Here is a 25,702-nt window from a genome sequence, read left to right on the forward strand (position 1 = left end):
TATGAGTTTGGAAGTCTTTTATATCTATGTTACTTAAAATTCATTTTATATATGTTGAAGAACATTTTTCCAATCTCTGTGTACCAACTTTATTATTGAGTTTATAATTTTGAAAAATTAATAAAAAGATTTAAAAAAAGGAAAGTAACTACACAGACTGGTTAATGCAAGGTTTGGGTTATTAATTGCCAGCTGCACAGCAGGTTACTGCAAGTTTTGATATGAATGGTCTACTTTCTGATGATTATAACCATCTTTTAGAGGGCAATGGAGGTTGAGCCCATTTATCAATCTGCTCTTAGCTTGGAGTGGTATAAAGTATGGGAGGACACCTCAGTCTGACCAAATCTATCCCCAGCCCCGACCCAACCAGAAAATAAATGATTGATCCTGCCTTAACTTCTATGCACCTGAGTGTAAGTAGGCAAAATGGGCAGGCCATCAGCTTTGTGTTGCCGGTTACATCTTGTTCCCTTTGCAGGTCTTATTATTCAGCACTGTTTGCATTTAACAGTTTGATTCTGACCTTTAAGGAGTGACATGTGTTTCTGTGATTGTTTACAGCTGGTAGCTAATGAAATAGAGAGAATACGATCAGAAGAGGGAAACCCACAGAAAGTTCTAAAGCACGTGAAAGAAATATCAGAAAAGCTTCATCGGAATGTATGTTCATGGTTGGAAAACAGTTGCTACTTGATTTGATAACTTGCCATGCTCTGTTGGGAAACAACTTAGATAATCTGCTGCTGGGAATTTGGAAGTTTGTGTCTGGTTGTGTTACTTTTCTAGATTCAATGAGGACAGTAATATAAACATCAATTTTAAATTACTCATTAATTGTTTGGCAGAAAATCTGGTTTAAGATTTCACTTTTGGAATATTTATCCATTGAGACATTAAAAAGAGAGTTTACTCTTCTGGGCTATAAATGGATGACGAGCTGCAAAATGTGCCATTTTCACAGATTGTTGTTCACTCTTTAATTTGGAAGACTGAAGTTAGAAGTCTTCAAGTTCACTATGTCATCTCTACCCTTCCATTAGGAGAACCCTTACCCAGCAGTCACAATGCACAAAATACAGAAACCAACTGAGGGCTCCCACCTACGGTTGCAGCGAACCACCTTTCCTCAACTGGATGAAAGCATGGTGCAGTGGATCATTGACCAGGCCACAGCCAAACTAAAGAATGCTCCACCTGCTGTCAAAGCTGAGATGAAATGCATAGTGCCCATGGGCCCTCCAAGTGGTGAGTGTGTTGGAAGTCTCGGATCAGTGGTGAGCCTTCTACTGGCACTGGGGCCCGTGTGTTTATAATTGATTTGGGTACAAGGGAACATGTGAATTTTTGATTCATCAAATGTTTACAGCATGATAAAGATTTGTACTGGCCCAGCTTTTGTATGTGCAATCCAGTTCTATCCTTTAGCCATTGCCTTTGGGTGCTTTCTTTGAATGCCACAACATGACTGCTTTCACAGTCTTTCAAACAGTAAATTGGAGATCATTTCCCATTTAATGAAAAAGTTGTCTTTTTATTGTCTTTTGTTGATCACCTTAAATTCGTGTTGTCTGACCAATCTGTATCTTCGATGATGTGGGTGAGGGCAAAGTGAAAGCAAAAGAGGATGCTGGAAGACATTCACTACATAGAAAGGTTCTGAAAGAATTTTTCTTTTAATTAAAGCTGCTGTCATTGATCGAAATGGTATCGTCCTTGCCAACAGTGCCCGAAGGTTAGAGGTTGTCAGGAACTGCATTACCTACATATTTGAAAATAAAATGTTGGAGGCCAAAAAGGTAGTTTAATTTTCTGTTACCTAATTGTACCTTGCCTTTTTGAATACTTAATTGTCATATGATGGCCATTGATTTTTAATTGTTTTTGAACTTGATGCCCATGCCAAACACTTTTTGCCAAATAAATGAAGTGTGATCTCATGCAAAGAGACTTGGTGCAACTGATAAAGACCTGTGGAAAACTGGTACAATGGTCCATTACAAGATGTTTTGTGTGACTTGTGTCAGACAAAGTTAATGGTGTAGCTAAGAGGAAACTTCTGTAGCTAATCCTATCTATATCAGGGTGCTAGGAAGTTAGGAAAGATCATTCAGCAGTATCTGGGAGATACCTTGGGCTTTAAGTTACAAAAGTAAATTAACTACTGAAGTACATATATGTCACCATGTGCAGCCTTGAGATTCATTTTCTTGTGGGCATTCTCAACAATTCTATAGAATAATATAGAACAGAATCGGTGACAGACCGCCAACCAGGACATTCAACCAGAGTGCAGAAAACAAACTGCAAATGAAAGGAAGAAACAATAATAATTTTTTTTTAAAAAGCAGTGAATGTCAAGAACATGAAATGAAGAGTCCTTGAAAGTGAGTCCATTGATTGTGGAAATATTTCATTGATGTAGTGAGTGAAGTTATCCCCTTTGGTTCAAGAACTGATGGTTGAGGGATAGCAACTGTTCCTGAACCTGGTGGTGGGATTCCTGAGGTTCTTGTACCTTCCTGATGACAGCAGCAACAAGAGAGCATGTCCTGGTTGGTGAGGGTCCCTGATGATGGATGCTGCTTTCCTGCAACAGTGTTTCATGTAGATTTGCTCAGTGGTTACTGAGGGTGAGCGAGTGAGGCCTCCGTTGATTAGGGTCAAACATGGATGTTGTGTCCTAGCTGTCTAGATATGCAGGCCTGGGCAGTGTAATATGGAGAACAAGCTGTTGCCCATGCAGCAAGCTCCCCTTCTCCACGTATCTGGTGAACCCAAAGGAATGGCAGAGACCGAAACAGTTTGGTGCTAGCAGTGTCGGATGAGTTGCTGGTCAGTGTTGAACTCAGTGTAGGACTGCCTAAGGGACTCCAGTACCAATTTTTTTCCTTGTGGTTTACTCCCAAAGCCTTCCCAATGAGTGGGTATAGCTACAAGATGGCAGAGGTTTGAGATCAGAGTTTTCCTTCTAGATGAGCTGCCAACTATGGCTGATGAGCCCCATTTGCCCGAAGCAACTAGTGTTAAGGCGCCAGTTGCCCATCTTTCCCCCTTCTTCTCCTGTCAGTAGACACTGATCTGGTGGGCTTAGTAGCTAAGCCACACGTGAAGGCTAGGACCTGGACTTGGTTATCAGAGGCTATTTGAGGTGCACGTCATTGGGAACAATTAATAAGTAGTGGGAGCTTGTCCCCATTATCACCCCCTGTTATAACAACCTCAAGGAACTAGTTACTTAGAGCATGAGGTGTTAAAATGTCTTTGAAACTTGGTTGTAGAATTAGTTCTGAGTAGTGGTGAGTGAAGTTGAAGTCCAGATCAGGAGCTTAATGGTTGTAGGGTAGTAACTCTTCCTGAATCTGGTGGTGTAGGACCTTCCATGTGATAGTAAGAACAATCATCAGCTTTAAATGTAACCATTATTTATTTTACCAAATGATGTATTTTTTCTCTCTGTACAGTTGTTACCTGCCATGTTAAGGGCCCTTAAGGGACGTGCTGCTCGACAATGCCTCACTGAAGAGTTGAATTTACATGTTCTGCAAAATCGAGCAGTCCTCGATCATCAGCAGTTTGACTATATTGTCCGGATGATGAACTGTGCATTGCAGGTACTTTGATTTTCTTCTCAAATGGCAATAGGCTGTTGATTTTTTTTTTAAATCTCTGTCCTTGGGCTTCTTTCTTCCATTGCTGGTGAATTTGGTACTTTGTTTAGTAATTTGTTTTCTAAATGAAATAGCACTCTACAATGTAAGCAGGCTTTGCCTCTGACAGAACCGGACTGCATTGGAGGAGACATTTAGTTCATCTTATAAAATTCTTGTGGAGCTTTCTAAATAGCTATGGTGGTTTTCCTGCTGGGGTGCTTAGACTCAGGGACCACAGTCTAGGAGTAACTGGTCAAAAAGAAATTTCATCACGCATTGAGCATCTTAGGAATTCTATACAAAAAGCTGTGTACATTCAAGACCTGAGTATATTCGGAATCCTCGAACACTCTCCCTAATAGCATTGTGGCCATATTCACACTGCAGTGACTACAGTAATTCAAGAAGCTAGCTCATCACCATCTTCTCAAGAACAGTTAAGATTAGGCCCCTCAAGCCTGCCCCAGTATCCCATATGGGCAGCATGGTAGTATAGCGGTTAGTTTAACACTATTACTGGGTTCAATTCCCACCACAGTCTGTAAGGAGTCTACGTTCTCCCCATGACCACTTTGGTTTCCTCTGGGTGCTCTGGTTTTCTCTCACATTCCAAAAGACATACAGGTTAGTAAATTAATTGGTCGCAAGGGTATAATTGGGCAGTGTGGGCTCTTTGAACCAGAAGGGACTGTCACTGTGCTTTATCTATAAGTAAAAATGATGATGGCTGACTAGACTGGCTTCAGTGTCTTTTACACCATTTCCCCATTCTCCATTTGATTCCACTCTCAGCATTTACCCTACTTCTCGGTTTTTCCTTTTCAAATGACAAATTAACTTCTTTAAGCTGTTCTTTCTGATTTGTTTGAGGCAGTATTTTTTCAGTTTAAACCATTATGCAGTCACAGGCTTAGGAAAGGAGAGTTTGCAGCAGGATTAGGGCTGCGCAGGTAAAATGATCTGAATTGATCCTTTTTTATTACAGGATTGCACACCATTGGATGAACACATAGTTGCAGCAGCTCTCCTCCCATTGGTTACAGCTTTCTGCAGAGTAAGTTTATGTGATGTGCATATCCAACTCTGCACAACGAATAGTGAACATTCACAGGCCAGTGGTAACAAGCCAAATTGAAAGTGCCAAATGCATGCATGAGTATCATATCTGAGAAGATGGTCAAAGAAAGAGAGATCTGAATGAGAAGGACAGGTGGCTGAGAGGAGGAGGAATGGCCTGAATGCTTACATGGGACAGGGTTTGGAAAGGATCTACATGCAGGTTTGGAGGCATGTTAACAGAGCAGTTAGAATGGTGCTATTACAACTCGGGCATTGGATTTCGGAGTTCTGTCCTGGCGTCCTCTATAAGGAATTTGTCTGTTCTCCCTGTGGAGTGCGTGTGTCGGTGGGTCCTCTGGTTTCCTCCCATGGTCCAAAGACTAGGTAGGTTAATTGGTCATTGTAAATTGTCCCTTGATTAGGTTAGGGTTAAATAGGGATAGTCAGAGGGCTGCTGGGCCATGCAGCTCAAAGGGCCAGAAGAGCCTATTCTGTGCGATATCACTAAATAAATAAATGCCCAGCTACCAAAATCTGGAAGCCAGCACCAAGCTGACCGTAAGAATTTGGAGTTATTGTTTCTGGTAGTTAGTATACAGTGGATTCTGGTTGTTTGGGCCATCAGTTAATCAGGGCAGCCATTTGTTTGAGACAACTCAAGGAACAAAAAGTAAATCGAGAGAATAGCAGGGATTCCCTTTGTTTATTTGGGACACTATGCCTCTTAATTGGGACAGGAGACTATTGCTAAACAGTTTCTAACTAGCATCTGTCACATGCACTTGCTTGACTGTGCTTAGAGCGATCAGTTTTTAAGTAGAGTCAGTTGCATGTGTTGTGTTTAAAAGCAGTGATTGTATCACTGATAGGTGGCAAGAAATAAGCAGTAGGACAATTCTGAGCTGTCTTACTCACCGCAGTTTCAGATATTCAGACTTGGCAATACTAGAAACAGTTGGGAGTGAAAACGACACAATTTCACTACTTCAAGATAGGAATTATGAAAGTATTAACAATCATCATAAATCTTCCAATGAAAATGAAGATTTGGAGGATGCAGATGTCTAAAGCATGAAGGCAGTCCATTATCTGCACTAGGTGTCTGCACTGATTTTGTTCATTTACAGCCAATCAAAAGGACAGGGCAGATGAATTCCTCCATTGATAACTATTAGGAACTAGTACACAGCATTGCAGTACTGTAAAGGTATTAGCAGTGTTCTAATTGGTATAGCACTTCATTTAACTATACAGATTGTTACCTAGTTAAACCGCAACTTGTCTTTTTTTTTGCTTTTGACTATTTCCATGAAACTTTGGCTAATTGGGTTTGGCTAACTTAATTGTGCTAAAATGTACTGGTCCTGATGTGTCTATATTAGCTTGAATACACTGTATAGAAAGTGGTTAAGGGATTTAGCTCCAATAAAGGCAATTTGTAAGCACAAGATGTTGGTGATGACTGTGGTATTAAAAATTATTCCATAGATCCAACCAATGGTTCTGTATTTTACAGTATTTTAATCATGTACTTCAATGTTTGCAGAAACTGGGGTCTGGTGTTACACAGTTTGCATACAGCTGTGTACAAGATCATCTGGTATGGACTAATCTTCAGTTCTGGGAAGCCATGTTTTACAGTGATGTACAGAAACATATCCGAGCATTGTATTTGGAAATGGATAGTGATCATCTCTCAGGAACAGTAAGTAGCTCCCTGATCACTGACTGGTGCTCCCATTGGTCATTGCTGATTAGGGAATCCATGATGGACACCAAGTCACTGATCAGTGCTTATTTTGACTATATTTTATCCGAAATGCAGCCTACCCAAGATTTTGACAAACATGACATTGTGTCCTTGATTCTGCACTCTGACCATTTTCATAAGAGTTCAACCCTAATCAACCATTCTTCAACCAATTATTGCTCATGTAACGTAAATTCAGCAATCTGATGGAGAGCAGTCACTACTTAACCTGTAGAGTTGTTCAGGCACTGATAGTAAAATCGTCAGCTGTAGGATATTGGAACATTAGTCGCAGTTGATGGTCGTGTAGAGAGACTGTGTGAAACCTTAATCTGACCCGAGATTCGCTCCCTGACGATGAAACTGAACCATATCGGATCAATTATGAGAACGTGGCAAGAGTGCATGCGGCCAGTTTATCGCGTACTGTATCAATTGGGTCTCCTACGTGCGGGAGGCACTCTCATTTGGGTGCGAGCTTTCAGGGGTGCGTGTTTTTCATCTCGGGGGGCCTGGTTTGTAGCTCCCACATTGTAAGTGGCCCAGTATGTACCATTACTAATATGAATCACTAAAAGAGGTTTAAGTCCACTAAGTTGTTGTTGTTCCACGCAAACATAACAGAAATCAAATTTCTATTAGAGATTACTCGCACAGACGAGGAAACTCACAAAATGAATAATGTTAATATTAGAGAAAAAAATTATTATAATTATGAGGTATTGAGGTAATGAAAGATAATCTGAGCGATCAGCCATTCTGTTGTTTTGCAGGGTTCTGTCAATGGTGAGGGAGAGCAGAGGTCAGCACTGCAGGTAGCAGCAGAACAGTTACGTATGTGGCCAACATATTGTAAAGAGAAGCAGCAAGAACTTATCGATAAAGAGGAAAGCACAGTATATAGTCAGGCTATTCACTATGGTAATCGTCTCACTTACCTGCTCCTGCCACTTGACACCAGCAAGAATCGCCTTCTTCGCTCTACAGCAATTGGAGACATGGAGAGTGTCAGCAACAGCTTTGTAACAAACAGGTAAGGACCAGCTCACTTGTGTTTTGTTGTTACATGTCTGTAGGTGGGTACTCATTGACAGTGAAACAGCAACCTGTGCTATTAGTCATGCTGAGTCAATGAAACCCTGTTATTCAGATAATGAAATTCTTTTTCATTTGTGGGGGAATTGGAAGATGAAGCACTTCGCAGTTAGAAACATAGAAAATAGGTGCAGGAGTAGGCCATTCGGCCCTTCGAGCCTGCACCGCCATTCAGTATGATCATGGCTGATCATCCAACTCATTTCAAGGGGAAATCTCATAAAGAGCAGTGCTCCAAATCCAGATAGTTTTCTACCAGACAATCCTGCTTTCTTTCAGTATATGTGGCTGAATTGATGCATTGTTATTGTGTTCTGCCCTAATTGTTCCTTGGTCTGCAGTATTGCAGGCAGTGTGGCTGAGAGCTATGATACTGAAAGTGGATTTGAGGATGCAGAGACTTCTGATGTGGCAAATTCAGTGGTTCGATTCATCAACAGATTTGTGGATAAAGTGTGCACAGAGAGTGGTGTCAGTAGTGACCACCTCAAAGCACTTCATGCGAATTTACCAGGTGAGCTATGATTTCTTGTCTGGAATGTTCGCTGTGAGTAGGGTTCAGGATCATGGATGGTGGACTGGTGCTCAAAACTTCTGTCAACACACTGGAGGAGCTCAGCAGGTCGGGCAGCATCCGTGGAAACGATCAGCCGACGTTTCGGGCCGGAACCCTTCGTCAGGACCACTGAGTTCCTCCATCGTGTTGTGAGTGTTGCTTTGACCCCAGCATCTGCAGATTATTTTGTGTTTACAAAACTTCTATATTCACCAGGAATAAGATATTCTGTCTAACAATCAGACTTCCCTTGTCAAGCAGACTAGAAGTTTTTAATTTCCAGATAATCATGCTGTGCTTGCTTGGAAGTGCTTGAAGTCGTAGTTTCGAGAGATCGTAACTCTGTGCCTAACATGTGCTGGTTGAGTTTGAGGGCTCAAAGTAGAAGGATTTTCATGGAAAAATCTGTCCGGGCTATTCTTCTGTATTCAAATTTCATATTTATTATCAAAGTATATATACCATATACAACTTTGAAATTCATCTTCTTGCAAACCCACAAAACAAAGAAACAATAGAATCCATGAAAAACCACACACAACAAAGACCATGCTGTGGTATCACTGTAGTCTCTAGTCTTGTTATGCATTGTAGATGTAAAATTTGCAGCTTCAACTCTTCACTTTATCATTTTCAAGCTGGTTATTCTAAATTGGATATCCACATCCCCTCCTAGATCCCCCTCAACCATTGAAATTATTCTCTGTCCACCCACCTCATTCCCTGGTCTGATTACAAGGTAATTATTTATATTATATTCTGCAGACATTGTGCAAATGCACATCGAGACACTGGATGCTGTTCATCGAGAAAGCAAGCGCTTGCCTCCCATTCAGAAAGTGAGTATATTGTCAGTTCATGGTAACCTGTCTGTTCTCCATACTGCTGTACCAGCCATTCCAGGTTCTAATTTTGGCAGAATTTGGAATCAGGAATTTCTGTTGTTTAATGTTAAAGAGCAGCATTAAGGAGAAATTGAATATATTTCTACAAATAACTCCTTTTGCTGGAAGCTAGATTGAATTAAGGTAAAAACAATAATCAAAGTTCAGAGTAAGATTTATTATCAGAGTACATGTATGCCCCTGATACAACCCCGAGATTCTTTTACTGTGGGCATACTTAGCAAATCTATAGAATCAGAAGCATAGATCAACATTGTGAATAGTAAGCGGTTGGAAACACTGCTCTTCACAAAGCTGGATCTGTGCTCCTGCTGCAATAGAATAATGAAGTTGTGAATTAATACATCAGTTGTTGATTCCTACTTTATGTGCTAATCTGAAGCACAACTGACAACAATCTGTTTGAGCAGAGATTTATAGCAGTATGTATGTTGGTTTGAAAGTGGCCTACAAGTGGTCTGTTTTCATTAGCTCGGGCAAATATTGATAACAGTTTGTAAGGATGAGAAAGGAGCCAAGAACATTCTGCTGCTCAGCCAGGCCTGAGATTAAAAGGCTTGGAGAAGTTGATTCTTAGCTATATACTCACAAAAAATTGCAGTGTAATGAGCAATGTTCTTAAAGAGAAAGAGGGGATTAACTATTTGAGATTTTAACTTTAAGAGGTATAAGTATATTGGTGAAAGGCTTCTTCTGTGAATCAGCCTTTTCTGAGACCCACCCCACCCCTTGCTAAACTAGTGATTGAACACAAGTGCTTGTCCTGTTGACCCAACAAGGGGAAGACAAAGTACTCCCAACTATCTGCTTGTCTTGTTCTAGTTGTCTCTTAGTCTGTCACAAGTTGTGTTTCCTTTTTATTAATCGAGTGTTTGTTCTCAGTTAGCAAACTTAAAGTCAAAATCAGCTTACAGGAGTTGTAGTTAAATCATCTAAAATTTAATGCTCAATATTTGTGACGGTTGAACAACTAGATGTTAATATGTATGTAGAGACTGCTCCTTTTTATGCCATGGTTTGATAATCTTTTCACCATTAACAATTCCATTTCTCTCTCAATTGTTATGATCTTCAGCCTAAGCTACTGCGCCCCAGTCTACTAATCGGAGAGGAGTTGGTAATGGAAGGACTACGAGTATTCTTGGAACCTGATGGTCGGGAAGAATCAATGGGAGGTTCCGTGGGAGGACCCAATATTCTTCCAGCAGAGGGAGCCATTTTCCTTACCACCTACCGCATCATCTTCAAAGGGGTACCCACAGAAACCCTGGGTAAGAAGATAGAGACGCACCTGATACTGATGGATGGCAGAGTAGGAACTAATCAAGAAATTCTGAGAATTAACATGTGGATCAATGAATTTATAGTGTCTTAGGCTGCAATTTAATTAGTGAAATACAGAATATAAAGGATTCTGTTTCTCTGGTTGAATACTTCTGTATTAATTATTTCTGGAGCATTAATAATTTTTTTTGTCTGATCTTATAGCAGGGGAACAGACTGTGATTCGTTCATTCCCTGTTGCATCATTCACGAAAGACAAGAAGATTAGCCCGTATTCACGCACAGACCAGGATGTGCAGGATAGACTCCAATTACGATCCTCCACCTTTCAGGTATGAATTTCAAAGAATATTAGGCAATGTGCATTGATTACATATTTCCTGATATGTTACCCTTGTAGAACTGTTAGTGATGGCAGAATTGTTATTATATTAATTTCTTGTATCCAAAAGTACTGCACTGCAGCCTTCCTCCATGATCTTGGAACAGAACACTGTTGACATTCCATTGCAGTGTTTATGGAATGCCAAATTGTTATACAGTAGAGTTCAGAGATGTTCATCCATGGCGATGCTTTTTCATAGCTCTGGCACTATTTCGACCAGGATACAGATACAGGAGCAGAAATAGGCCATTTGGCCCATCAAGTCTGCTCCACTTTTCAATCATGGGCTGATCCAATTCTTCCAGTCATTCCCCACTCCCCTTGCCTTCACCCCATACTCTTTGATGCCCTGGTTAATCAAGGACCTATTGATCTCTGCCTTAAATACACCCAATGACTTGGCCTCCACAGCTGCTCGTGGCAGCAAATTCCACAGATTTACCATCCTCTGAATAAAGTAAAAATCTCAGTTCTAAATGGACATCCTTCAATCCTGAAGTCGTGCCCTCTTGTCCTGGAATCCCCTACCATGGGAAATAACTTTGCCATATCTAATCTGTTCAGGCCTTTTAACATTTGTAATGTTTCTATGAGATCCCCCCTCATTCTCCTGAACTCCAGGGATTACAGCCCAAGAGCTGCCAGATGTTCCTCATATGGTAACCCTTTCACTCCTGGAAACATTCTTATGAATCTTCTCTGAACCCTCTCCAATGACAGTATATCTAAAATAAAGAGCCCAAAACTGCACACAATACTCCAAGTGTAGTCTCGCGAGTGCCTTATAGAGCCTCAACATCACATCCCTGTTCTTGTATTCTATATCTCTAGAAATAAATGCCATCATTGCATTCTCCTTCTTCATAACCGACTCAACCTGGATATCTTGCACAAGGACTCCCAAGTCCCTTTGCATCTCTGCATTTTAAATTCTCTCCTCATCTAAATAATAGTCTGCCCATTTATTTCTTCCACCAAAGTGCATGACCATAAACTTTCCAGCATTGTATTTCATTTGCCACTTCTTTGCCCATTCCCTTAAACTATCTAAGTCTCTCTGCAGGCTCTCTGTTCCTCAACACTATCCGCTCCTTCCCCTATCTTTGTATCATTGGCAAATTTAGCTACAAATCCATTAATACCGTAGTCCAAATCATTGCCATAGATCGTAAAAAGCAACTGTCCTAACACCGACCTCTGTGGAACTCCACTGGTAACCGGCAGCCAGCCAGAATAGGATTCCTTTATTCCCACTCTCTGTTTTCTGCTGACCAGCCAATGCTCCACCCATGCTAGTAACTTCCCTGTAATTCCATGGGCTCTTATCTTGCTAAGTAGCCTCATGTGCGGCACCTTGTCAAAGGTCTTTTGAAAATCCAAGTACATCACATCTACTGCATCTCCTTTGCCTACCCTGCTTGTAATTTCCTCAAAAAATTGCAGTTGGTTTGTCAGGCAGGATTTTCCTTTCAGGAAACCATGCTGGCTTTGGCCTATCTTGTCATGTGCCTCCAGGTACTCCATAATCTCATCCCTAACAATTGATTCCAACAACTTCCCAACCACTGATGTCAGACTAACAGGTCTATAGTTTCCTTTCTGCTGCTTCCCACCCTTCTTAAATAGCAGATAAATAATTAGGAGAAGGTGATTCATTGTTTATTATTTATAAGACAGGAGTATAATTGGGTCATTCTGCTCACTGTTTGATAATGGCTGTTTTATTTTTTCTCTGAACACCCTCCCCACCCCATTCTTCTGCACCCCTGTAACCTTTGACACCTTTACTAATTAAGAACCTTTGCTTTAAATGTGCCCAATGTCTTGGCCTCTACATCCAGCTGTAGCAATGAATTCCACCCATTGATCACTTTCTGGCTAAAGAAATCACTCGCCTCTGTTCGAAAGGGATGCCCTTCTATCCTGAGGCTGTGCCTTTGGTCCTAGACCCTCCCACTGTTGAAAACATTCTCTCAATTTCCACTCTATCCAGGCCTTCCACTACTCAGTGGACTTCAATGAGATCCACCCCCCCCCCCATTCTTCTAAACTCCAGTGAGAACAGGCCCAGAGCTACAAAGTTCTCCTCATACATTAACCCTTTCTGGGTTCATTTTTATAAACCTCCCCTGGGTGCAGCATGTCCTTCTTTTTGATATAGAGTGCTTTTATAAAGCCTCAGCATTACATCCTTGTTTTTATATTCTAGTTTTCTTGAAATGAATGCTAATATTCTAATATTGCATTTGCTTTCCTTATTACCAACTCAACTTGCAAGTTAATGTTTAAGGGAAGCTGCATGAGGACTCCTGAATCCCTTTGCAACTCTGATTTCTGAATTCACTCCATTTTAGAAAATACGTTTGTAGTTTATGCCTTTTCTTCCTTTACCAGAGTATATGACCAAATATTTCCTTGCACCGTATTCCATCTGCTACTACTTTGCCCATTTTCCTAATGTATCCAAGTCTTCTGCAGACTCCCTGGTTTCTCAACGTTACCTACCCCTCCTCTTATCTCTGTATCGTCTGCAAACTTGGCCACAAGCCTATCAATTCCATCCCAGATCATTAAAATGTAATGTAAAAAAATAGCAGGCTCAACAGCAGCTGTGGAACACCAATATTCTCAGGCAACCAACTAGAAAATGCCTGCTGTATTCCCACTCTTTGCCTTCTGCCAATCAGCCAATCTTCAGTCAATGCTAGTATCTACCATGGGTTCTCATCTTGTTTAGCTGCTTTGTCCTGTAGCACCTTGTCAGAGGATTTCTGCAAATCCAGGTAAGTAACATCCACTGTCTCTCCTTGTGCTATCCTGCCTGTTACTTCCTCAAAGAATTCCAACACATTTGTCAGGCAAGATTTTCCCTTCAGGAAACCATGCTGACTTATATGCCACCAAGTTCCCCAAAACCTCAGCCTTAAGACTGGAATAACATCTTGCCAACACTGAAGTTAGGCTAACTGGCCTATAATTTTTTTGCTTCCCTCCCTTTCCATTTTCGAGTCATCTAGAACCATTCCAGAATCTAGAGGCTCTTGAACATCATTACTAATGCATCTGCAGTCTCTTCAATGACCTTGTTCAGACCCTGAGTGTTGTGTATTTAATATTTCAGTAATATTTGAGTAATATTGTAAATGTGATATTAAGTGTTTAAATAATTCATTATGGGTTATGTGTAAGAAAATATGTGAATTGCATGTCATGATGCTACCACATGATATATATGCACCTCACTTGAAGTTAAAAAAATGAACATACACGAGTTATCTCCAGGCTCCCTTGTTTTCCTTTCAATTACTTTTTATGTTTTGGAGTGACCAAACATAACAGTGGCAATGAGGTATTTTTAAAATGAACCCAAGAAGACTACCTACCTGTTGAAGCACAGTAAGACATTCGAGTTTTTTTTTTTAAAAACGCAGTGAGAAATGGTCGAGTTTTTTAGAAAAAAAAGTGCAGCACTATTTTTTTTTCCTTCAGTGCAGCAGGTTTTTGTCACAAAAGGAAAGCCAATTGAGTAAATAAAAAGAGTCAGAACATGGAAGAATTCACAGGTTCATAAACGTTGAGTACTGGAAGATATAAAGAGCAGAAATGGCTGACTATATCAGAAAGATAGACGTGTTTGATTGCACAACAGATAACTGGAATATGTATATAGACCTCAAGCAATATTTTAAAGTAAATGGATTAGCCAATGAGAAATTAGGGCCAGTTTTGCTGAGTGCATTGCATTTAAAGGCATATAGATCGCTTCAAGTTTTAACTGCTCCTGCCAAGCCAGCAGCTTTGCTGTTATCTTTAAAGTAGCATAGGAACATTTGGAACCAAAATCATTGTTGATTGCAGACCACTTTAGGTTTTGTAAGAGGAAAGGAAGTCCATTTCAGCATACATGGCTGAATTGAAGAGATTGTCTGAGCATTGTCAGTTTAGTGACGGGGTTAATGATGCACTGGGAGATTGTTCAGTTTGTGGAATCTTACAAGAATGCATTCAAAAACAGCTTCTAACTGAAACACAATTTACATTTAAAAGAGCAGCTGAAGTTGTTGTAACAATGGAAACAGCAGACAGAGATGCAATTGTGCTCCAGTCAGGAATAAAAATGAGTGTGAACAAAATTGCAACATCCAAACAGAAACCTGTCTGACCAAACAAATAGTATTACTGTTATGGCAGGGGTTCCACATACACCAGACCAATGCAGATTTAAAGGCAAAACTTGCAGAAAATGCAACAAAGTAGGACACATACAAAGAACATGTTAGGCAGACAAATAAAAACAGACTGCACAAGGAAGAGAAAAAGATAAAAAGTTAAGTTGTAGTTTCAAAAAGCATTATTCTGCATACTGTTGATGAAAAAGGAAATAAGAATGCAAGTAATGCAGGACTTGAGGTTTACAGTGTGAAAACTAACAATAGACAAACAATATGGCTGGTGCCAGAAGTGAATGGCAAAGTAATTAAAATGGAATTGGACACTGGCTCAGCTGTTTCAGTCATTCCACAAAATGAATTGGAACAGCATTTCAAAGATGGTGAACTAAAACCTACAGATGTCTGACTAAGAGCTTGTACTGGAGAAAAATATAACTCCTGTGGGATTGACATTTGTAACAGTGAATTACAACAATCAACAAACCACATTGCTCTTAAATGTGGTAAAAACAGGAGGGCCAGCATTGTGGGCATGTGAGTGGCTGAGACAACTACAATGATCCATCCACCATTTGCATGCCACATCCCCTGCAAAAGAGTCAACTGAAAGTGAATTAAGAAGATACTAGATGGTGCCACAGTAGTGTTTGGGGATGGCATTGGAAATCTCAAACAAATCAAGGGTAACATTGTGCTAAATAAAAATGCCACACCCAAGTTTTACAAAGCCTGTCCGATTACTTATACCATCCGTGATAAAGGGGCCAATGAACTAGATCAGATGGAGGCTGAAGGAATTCTTCTTAAGGTTGAGTGCAGCCCTTGTCCCAGTAGCCAAGAAAAGTAGGACTGTCAGGATCTGTGATGATTTTAAGGTCACCATGAACCCAGTATTGATAGTAGATCAATATTGTCTGCCCAGGATAGAGGACATCTTTGCAAACCTTTCTGGAAATAAACATTTCAGCAAAGCTGAGGCCTACCTACAAATGGAGATGGAAAAGTCCAAACTGTTTCTCACCATAAACACTCACAGACTTCTTCATTGCTATAATAGGTTTATTTTTGGAATGGTATCTGCACCTGCACTTTGGCAGAAAGCAGTGGACCAGGTACTGCTAGACTGTCCAGGCACTCACTGTTACCTGGATGACATCATCAATACCAGTAAGGATGACAAGGAACATCACCAGAATCTCAAGACATTGTTAAAAAGATCAGAAGATTATGGGCTCAGAGCATGATGCAACATTGGCTGATTGGCAGAAAACAGAGAGCGGGAATAAAGGGATCCTATCCTGGCTGGCTGACAGTTACCAGTGGAGTTCCACAGGGGTTGGTGTTAATTTTTACGATGTATGTCAGTGATTTGGACTATGGGATTAATGGATTTGTGGCTAAATTTGCTAATGATACAAAGATAGGTGGAGGAATGGATAGTGTTGAGGAAACAGACTGAGAAAGTTTAGGGGAATGGGCAAAGAAGTGGCAAATGAAATACAATGTTGGAAAGTGTATGGCCATGCACTTTGGTGGAAGAAATAAATGGGCAGACAATTATTTAGATGGGGAGAGAATTCAAAATGCAGAGATGCAAACGGATTTGGGAGTCCTTGTGCAGGATACCCTAAAGGTTAACCTCCAGGTTGAGTCAGTGCTGAGGAAGGTGAATGCAATGTTGGCATTCATTTCTAGAGTATAAGAGCAGGGATGTGATGTTGAGGCTCTATAAGCTACTCGTGAGACCACACTTGGAGTATTGTGTGCAGTTTTGGGCTCCTTATTTTAGAAAGGATATACTGACATTGGAGAGGGTTCAGAGAAGATTCACAAGAATGATTGCAGGAATGAAAGGGTTACCGTATGAGGAACGCCTGGCAGCTCTTGGGCTGTATTCCCTGGAGTTCAGGAGAATGAGGGGGGATCTCATAGAAACATTACAAATGTTAAAAGGCCTGAACAGATTAGATATGGCAAAGTTATTTCTCATGGTAGGGGACTCTAGGACAAGAGGGCACAACTTCAGGATTGAAGGATGTCCATTTAGAACTGAGATGCAGAGAAATTACTTTAATCAGAGGATGGTAGATCTGTGGAATTTGTTGCCATGAGTGGCTGTGGAGGCCAAATCATTGGGTGCATTTAAAGCAGAGATAGATAGGTTTTTGATTAGCTAGGGCATCAAAGGGTATAGGGAGAAGGCAGGAGAGTGAGAATGACTGGAAGAATTGAATCAGCCCATGATTGAATGGTGGAGCAGACTCGATGGGCTGAATAGCCTACTTATGCTCCTATATCTTGTGGTCTTATGGTCTAATAAGTGTGAATTCTTTTAACCAAGCATCACCTACTATAGTCACATGATCAATGCACATGGTTTACACAAGTATGCTAAGAAAATTCAAGCAGTAGTGGATGCCCTAAAACTAAAGGACATGTCACAGTTGTGGTCATTTTTAGGATTTGTCAATTACTGTAACAGGTTCCTGCCAAACCTGGTTACTGTGCTCCACCCCTTTAACTCGTTACTACAGATCAGGAAGAAATGGCAATGGACAAAGCATTGTGACATGGCGTACCAATAGGTAAAGGAAATGGTGTACATCAGACACTGTGGTTCCACATTATCATCCATGTTATCAATGAAGCTTGCCATACACGCTCTTCAGCATCCCAACATGTCCAAAAGAAAGACCTCAATAGCTGTCAGATCCACTTCCTGCAGTCCCAAATACAACTCTTACAACCAGCACGGAGGCCCCAAAACAATCCTCTCCTGCCAAGCAGAGTGACCCCTCCCCTACCTATTGTCAGGAAAGATATTATCCCACAAGAGTAAGAGATCATCCATAACAATTAAATCTTTAGGCCTGAATGGGACAGTTTAAAAGTTACTATACTGCGGATGTCTGTAAGTAGTTTTATATAGTATACTTACATATATAGTATATGTTGTATAGTTGAGATGCATTCTATATTGACTTGGAGCTTATTGCTAAGCAGTGAGGATTATTGTGTATTTAATATTTCAGTAATTGTGTAATACAGTATTGTAAATGTTGATCGAGCATTCTTAATTTGTCTAAATAATTCATCAGGGGTTATATGTAAAAATATGTGAATTGCATACATCATGATGCTACCACGTGAGAGGTATACGCCTCATTTTTAAAAAAAACACAAGCTTCCATGAGTTACCTCCCGGCTCCTTTGTTTTACCTTCAATTAGTGCTTATGTTTTGAGTTACAAAACATAACACTGAGGTGTAGTCTATCTGGTCCAGTTGACTTTATCTATCTTTAAACCTTTCAGTTTCCAAACACCTTCTCCTTAGTAATAGCAACTACATTCACTTCTGCCTGCTGACTGTCTTGAATTTCTGGAATGTTGCTGGTGTCTTCCACAGAAGACCGATGCAAAATACTTATTCAGTTCCCGATTTCTTCGTTCCTCATTGCTACCACACCAGTGGTCTGATGTCCACTCTTGCCTCTTTTTTTAACTCTTAATATCTGGATTAAAAAACTTCTGGTACCTGCTTTAGATTATTGACTATGTTACCTTCGTATTTCATATTTTCTCTCTTTATTCCCTTTTCAGTTGCTTTCTGTTGGTCTTTAAAGCTTCCTGCTCTTTTGCTGTCTTTGACTTCCATTGTCAGCCACGGTTACCTCATTCTTCTTTAGAATGTTCTTGCTTCTTTGGGATGAACTGATGCTGTGTTTTCCGAATTACTCCCAGAAAATCCAGCCATTGCTGCTGTAACATCATCACTGTCATGCCTCTGTAGTTCCCTTTACTCAACTGTGATACTGACATATCCAATTTCAGCTTCTCCCTTTCAAACTGCAGGATAAATACTACAACATGATCACTTCCTCCTAAAGGGTTCTTTATTTTCAGCTCCCTAATCAAATCTGGTTTATTGCACAACACCAAGTTCAGAATGCCTTTTCCCTTATGAGCTCAACCACAAGCTGCTCCAAAAAGCCATCTTGCAGGCATTCCACAAAATTTTTGAGAGTGAACCCTCACAAGGTGGAAGGTACCGATGGAGTACCTGATAAGGCTCTATGTACCTGTGCCAACCCACTAGTGGGAGTATTCAAGGACATTTTCAATCTCTCACTGCAGTGGGCAGAAGTTCTCACTTGCTTCAAAAAGGCAACAATTATGCCAGTGCCTAAGAAGAATAATGTGGGCTGACTTAATGACTATCGCCCGGTAGCACTCACATCAACAGCGATGAAATGCTTTGAGAGGTTGGTTGTGACTAGACTTAACTCCTGCTCAGCAAGGACCTGGACCCATTGCAATTTGCCTATCGCCACAATAGGTCAACGGCAGATGCAATCTTAATTGCGCTCCACACGGCTTTAGACCACCTGGACAGCACAAACACCTATGTCAGGATGCTGTTCATTGACTATAGCTGAGCATTTAATACCATCATTCCCACAATCCTGATTGAGAAGTTGCAGAACCTGGGCCTCTTTACTTCCCTCTGCAAGTGGATCCTCGACTTCCTAACCGGAAGACCACAATCTGTGTGGATTGGTGATAGCATATCTTCCTCGCTGATGATCAACACTGGTGCGGTTCAGGGGTGTGTGCTTAGCCCACTGCTCAGCTCTATATGCACGTGACTGTGTGGCTAGGCATAGCTCAAATACCATCCATAAATTTGCTGATGATACAACCATTATTGGTGGAATCTCAGGTGGTGACGAGAGGGCATACAGAAGTGAGATATGCCAACTAGTGGAGTGGTGCCTCAGCAACAACCTGGCACTCAATGTCAGTAAGACGAAAGAGCTGATTGTGGACTTCAGGAAGGGTAAGACAAAGTAACACATACCAATCCTCATAGAGGGATCAGAAGTGGAGGGAGTGAGCAGCTTCAAGTTCCTGGTTGTCAAGATCTTTGGGGACCTAAACTGGTCCCAACATATTGATGTAGTCATAGAGGAGGCAAGACAGCGGCTATGCTTTATTAGGAGTTTGAAGAGATTTGGCATGTCAACAAATACACTCAACAACTTCTATAGTTGTACCGTGGAGAGCATTCTGACAGGCTGCATCACTGCCTGGTATGGAAGGGCTACTGCACAGTACTGAAAGAAGCTGCAGAAGGTTGTAAATCCAGTCAACTCCATCTTGGGTACTAGCCTACAAAGTACCCTGGACACCTTTAGGGAGCATTATCTCAGAAAGGCAGCGTCCATTATTAAGGATCTCCAGCACAACGGGTATGCCCTTTTCTCACTGTTACGATCAGGTAGGAGATACAGAAGCCTGAAGGCACACACTGAACGATTCAGGAACAGCTTCTTCCCCGCTGCCATCCAATTCCTAAATGGACATTGAATTTTTGGACTACCTCACTTTTTTTTAATATACAGTATTTCTTTGATATATTCAACATATGTATGTAATTGATTTACTTATTATTTTTTTTTTCTCTGCTATGTTTTCTCTGTTATGTATTGCATTGAACTGCTGATGCTAAGTTAACAAATTTCATGTCACATGCCAGTGATAATAAACCTGATTCTGATTCTGATTCCTCCTCTTGGGATCCAATAATGTCCTGATTTTTGCCATCTACCTGCATATTGAAATCCCCCTTGACCATCGTAACATTGCCCATTTTCATGGCTTTTCTGTCTTCCATTGTAATTTGTACCTTGCATCCAAGCTACTGTTCTGAGTCCAGCACACAACTCCTATCAGGGTCTTCTTATCTTTGCAGTTTGTTAACTCTGCCCACAAGAATTCTAAATCTTCTGATCCTATGTCATTTTGTTTTATTTAATTATTTGGAGATACTGTGCAGGATAAGTCCTTCCGGCCCTTTGAGCTATGGTACCCTACAACCCTCGACAGTCCAGATTTAACCCAGACTCAATCACAGGAGAATTTTCAATGACCAATTAACGTACCTGTTGAGTTTTTGAACTGTGGGAGGAAACCAGAGCACCTGGAGAAAACCCATAAATTCCATGGGGAGGACATACAGAGACTACTTACAGATGATGCTGGGATTGAACTCTGACAATCCAAGCTGTAATAGCTTTGCACTAACCACTACGCCACTCTGGCCCCCACTTCTTTCTCAGGATTTGGTTTCATTTTTTTTACCAATAGAGCTGCCCCACTCTCTCTGCCCACTTGCCTGCCTTTTCAATATGATATATATCCTTGGATGTAGAGCTCCCAGCTGTGATCTTCTTTCAACCACAAATCCTTGATGACTACAGTGTCGTACCTGTCAATTTCCAACAGCACTGAACAATCATCTACCTTGTTTACTGCATACATTCAAATATAACACCTTAACGCTGTATTCACCAGCCTTGTCAACATGAGAGATGACTTGTATTTTGCCAGTATCCAAAATAATTGGCTTCTTCCCAACACTACTTTTGTAAATGCTTGCCTTGATATTCATCTGCAGTACTTAATAAAACCAAATTGGATCACACTACGTAAGAGAAACTTTACCAGAGAGTATCCAGTGCACTAGATCAGGGGTCCCCAACCTTTTTTTAATGCCATGGACCCTAGCATTAACTGAAGGGTCCATGGACCTCAGATTGTGAACCCCTGCACTAGATGGTGTCTCTTTTTCCAGAATAAAAGAAATTCCAAGACTGTTCTTTATCACTTCCAACAGTTGATGAAAATAGCTTTCGATGAAGAGGTGGGGTCTGAGATGGTTGAACTATTTCGGAAGCACATCCACAAGCTGAGATACCCACAGGATGTGCACAGCAGCTTTGCCTTCACTGCCGGCCAGTCAGCTAAGCAAGTAATAGAGCCGAAGCAAAAGGAGAAGAACCCGTCGCTGAGGTGAGTTGGAGAGGTGTGTTGGAAAACATGCAGACACATTGTGCTGCCAGGTCTTCATCCATTTGTGGCTTACTGCATTTCTGGATCCACAGAATAACAAAGACTAGTGATCCCACTCTGCTTTGAATCCGTAACAATAGATCCTCAATTTGTTGCTGAATGTGGTTATTTTTGTTTACATAGTACACGATGCCACTCCGAAGGTTCCACAGAGAAGAATTCAGTGTGTGGGATGTTAGGCTCAGGCTTTTGACCCCTGTGTGTTTGGGTAATACATCTTCAAAATCAATGCTGGGTCTTTGTACTATGATTATTTCAGAGTAAATTGATAAAAGAAATGAGTTCCTTTTTAAATTAAAATGAATTGTGATTTAATCTGTTCAGAACCATGTCCAAGAATATCATGAAGAATGCAAAGAGAACAATTGGGAGGCAGTACGTCACTAGGAAAAAGTTCACACCTCCAACCCTGGACCAACGAGGCATTCCTGCCCATGGTGACAACCTAGACCAAATTTCTGGTATGTGCTATTTCTATACAAGTGGATCACAGTCTTTTTCTCTGGTAATCTCAGAATGAGGTATATTGCCTGCTAGACCGTGCTCAGTGTGAGGCAGATACTCTGCAGATGCTGGGGTCAAAGCAACACTCACAACATGCTGGAGGAACTCAGCAGGTCGGGCAGCATCCGTGGAAACGATCAGTCAACATTTCAGGCTGGAACTCAAAGAGGGAGGAGGTAGAGGCCCTATAAAGAAGGTGGGGGGAGGATGGGGAGGAGAAGGCTGGTAGGTTCCAGGTGAAAAACCAGTAAGGGGAAAGATAAAGGGGTGGGGGAGGGGATAGTCAGGAAAGGTGAAGAAGGAATAGGAGAAAGCACAATGGGTAGTAGTTGGGTTTCACCAATGTAGAGGAGGCCGCACCAGATGCAATAGATAACCCCAACAGACTCAAGTGAAGTGTTGCCTCAGCTGGAAGGACTGTTTGGGGCTCCCGACACAGATTGGGGGACCGCTTCATCGAGCACCTCCGTTCCGTCCGCCACAACAGACAGAATCTTCCGGTTGCCACCCACTTCAACTCTGCTTCACATTCCCATTCAGATATGTCCATACATGGCTTCCTCTACTGCCATGATGAGGCTAAACTCAGGTTGGAGGAACAACACCTCATATACCGTCTAGGTAGTCCCCAGCCCTTGGTATGAACGTTGAATTCTCCAACTTCCGGTAATTCCCTCACCCTCCCTTCCCCTACCCCAGTTTCACTCTGCCCCCTCCCCCAGCTGCCTACTACCTCCCTCATGGTTCCGCCTCCTTCTACTACCCATTGTGCTTTCCCCTATTCCTTCTTCACCTTTCCTGCCTATCACCTCCCTGCTTCCTCTCCCCCACCCCTTTGTCTTTCCCCTTACTGGTTTTTCACCTGGAACCTATCAGCCTTCTCCTTCCCACCCTCCCCCCACCTTCTCCCCTCACAGGTGGATAGGGTAGTTAAGAAAGCTTATGGGGTGTTAGCTTTCATAAGTCGAGGGATAGAGTTTAAGAATCGTGATGTGATGATGCAGCTCTATAAAACTCTGATTAGGCCACACTTGGAGTACTGTGTCCAGTTCTGGTCACCTCACTATAGGAAGGATGTGGAAGCATTGGAAAGGGGACAGAGGAGATTTACCAAGATGCTGCCTGGTTTAGAGAGTATGCATTATGATCAGAGATTAAGGGAGCTAGGGCTTTACTCTTTGGAGAGAAGAAGGATGAGAGGAGACATGATAGAGGTGTACAAGATAATAAGAGGAATAGATAGAGTGGATAGCCAGCGCCTCTTCCCCAGGGCACCACTGCTCAATACAAGAGGACATGGCTTTAAGGTAAGGGGTGGGAAGTTCAAGGGGGATATTAGAGGAGGGTTTTTTACGCAGAGAGTGGTTGGTGCGTGTTACAGTTCTACAAAACTTTGGTGGGACCGTGTTCAATGTGGAGTTCTTGTCTCTGCCTCAAGAATGATATACTTAGGGGTGGTGAGTGGTAAATGCACTAGGTGGATACCAGAACGATACTGACATGGATAGAGGAATGGCTGATAGTCAGGAGGCAGCGAGTGGGAATAAAAGGAGCCTTTTCTGGTTGGCTACCAGTGACTAATGGTGGTCCTCAGGGGTCAGTATTGGGGCTGCTACCTTTCGTATTGTTTGTCAATGATTCAGATAATGGAATTGAGGGCGTTGTGGCAAAGTTTGCGGATGATACAAAGATAGGTGGAGGGGTAGGTAGTACTGAGGAGGCAATGAGATTGCAGCAGGACAGACAAATTAGAAGAATAGGCAAAAAACTGACAGATGGAATACAGTGTTGGGAAATGTATGATAATGCATTTTGGTAAAAGGAACAATAGTGTGAACTGTTTTCTAAACGGGGAGAAGGTTCGAACATCTGAGGTGCAGAGGGACTTGGAAGTCCTCGTGCAAGATTCCAGAAGATTAATTTACAGGTTGAGTCTATGGTAAAGAAGGCAAATGCAATATTGGCATTTATTTCAAGGGTAATAGAATATAAAAGCAAGGAGATAATGCTGAGCCTTTATAAGACATTAGTCAGTCTGCACTTTGAGTATTGTCAATAGTTTTGGGCCCCGTATCTCAGAAAGGAGAGTCCAAAGGAGGTACACGAGGGTCATTCCAGGAATTAAAGGGTTAACATATGAGGAGTGTTTGGCAGCTTTGGGCCTGTACTCACTGGAACTTAGAAGAATGCCGGGGAATCGCGTTGACACCTACCAAATGTTGAAAGAACTAGATAGGGTTGATGTGGAGAGTATGTTTCCTATACTGGGGGACTGTTTAGAATAGAGGTAAGGAGGAATTTTGTTAGTCAGAAAGTAGTAAATCTGTGGAATGCTCTGCCACAAATTGTGGTGAAGGCCAAGTCCATAGGTATATTTAAGGCGGAAGTTGGTAGTTTCTGATCGGTCAGGGCATCAAAGGACATGGCGAAATGGGAGGTGTATGGGGTTGAGTGGGATCTGGGATCAGCCATGATAGAACGCCGGAGCAGACTCGATGGGCTGAATGTCCTAATTCGGCTCTTATGTCTTATGGATAACTGCATTTGAGGAGAGATCTAGCAGAGTTGATCTGGAGTTTAATAAAAGAAGAGTATCTTGATTTATATATTAAAAAAATGGGATTCAGACAGAGGGATTGACAAGCTGGATACTGAGAAGCTCTTTGTTCTGGCAGAAGACTCCAGACATAGAGAAGAAGGTCTCAGGAGAAGGGCTTAATAATTAAGAGAGATAAGGAAAATTTTGAGGATTGGCTATGATCAAATAGATTTTTGGATATGGTGGTGAATGCATAGTGCAGAGGGTTGGCCATGCTATAAAATGGCAGAACAGGCTTTTGGGAGTTAGGATGTACTCCTCTTTGTGATGTTGTTTACTGAGAGAGCACGGCACGAAAGGGGCATGAAACCAAGGAACACCACGTTGCTGAAGTGTGCAAGTTAAAATGGCCTATTCTGTGGAGGTGTCGCATTCAGAGGAGGGACAGGTCTTCAGGTTTAAAGCACTACCCCTCTCACGGTGCAGCATTGCCTTAGTGCCACTCTGAGCAAGCACCCTACAGGAGTCTCGCTTTTCCTGAAAATGTATATTATATGCAGCTACCGGTCTCACCCTTACATCATACTATTCTTTTTTTGTAGTTTCAGAGGAGATGGAGCAAAGTGCAATGACACTGTCCAGCACAATAAGATCATCAGATAAATCAACCATGAGCCACATGGTCGAGCGAGCTTGTTGTCGTGACTATCAGCGGCTGGGCTTGGGTACACTCAGTAATAGTTTGACACGGTCAAAGAATGAACCATTTCGAATAACAACAGTAAATCGCATGTATATGGTATGCAAGAGGTAAGTTTGCTTATGATCCCAAATGGGTGGAGAAGCCCTCGGGTCATGTTATTAAATACATTTGGAAGTTTATATTA

General features: G+C 41.5%; 1 protein-coding gene across 2 annotated transcripts in view; it reads left to right on the plus strand.

The window, feature by feature from the left end:
• The window catches only part of sbf1 (SET binding factor 1), a 197,680-nt gene that overhangs the window by 128,875 nt on the left and 43,103 nt on the right, over positions 1–25,702 (plus strand). For both annotated transcript variants that reach the window (XM_072241664.1, XM_072241665.1), the window contains exons 13-26: positions 565–663; positions 1,044–1,248; positions 1,687–1,799; positions 3,465–3,614; positions 4,639–4,707; positions 6,259–6,417; positions 7,236–7,495; positions 7,899–8,071; positions 8,879–8,952; positions 10,094–10,289; positions 10,507–10,634; positions 21,537–21,712; positions 22,097–22,233; positions 25,418–25,625. In XM_072241664.1, the coding sequence (XP_072097765.1) occupies positions 565–663; positions 1,044–1,248; positions 1,687–1,799; positions 3,465–3,614; positions 4,639–4,707; positions 6,259–6,417; positions 7,236–7,495; positions 7,899–8,071; positions 8,879–8,952; positions 10,094–10,289; positions 10,507–10,634; positions 21,537–21,712; positions 22,097–22,233; positions 25,418–25,625 (2,147 nt within the window). The remainder of the gene's footprint in view (positions 1–564; positions 664–1,043; positions 1,249–1,686; positions 1,800–3,464; positions 3,615–4,638; positions 4,708–6,258; positions 6,418–7,235; positions 7,496–7,898; positions 8,072–8,878; positions 8,953–10,093; positions 10,290–10,506; positions 10,635–21,536; positions 21,713–22,096; positions 22,234–25,417; positions 25,626–25,702) is intronic.

This window comes from Mobula birostris, chromosome 23, assembly GCF_030028105.1.
Source record: "Mobula birostris isolate sMobBir1 chromosome 23, sMobBir1.hap1, whole genome shotgun sequence".
Classification (NCBI taxonomy): domain Eukaryota; kingdom Metazoa; phylum Chordata; class Chondrichthyes; order Myliobatiformes; family Myliobatidae; genus Mobula; species Mobula birostris.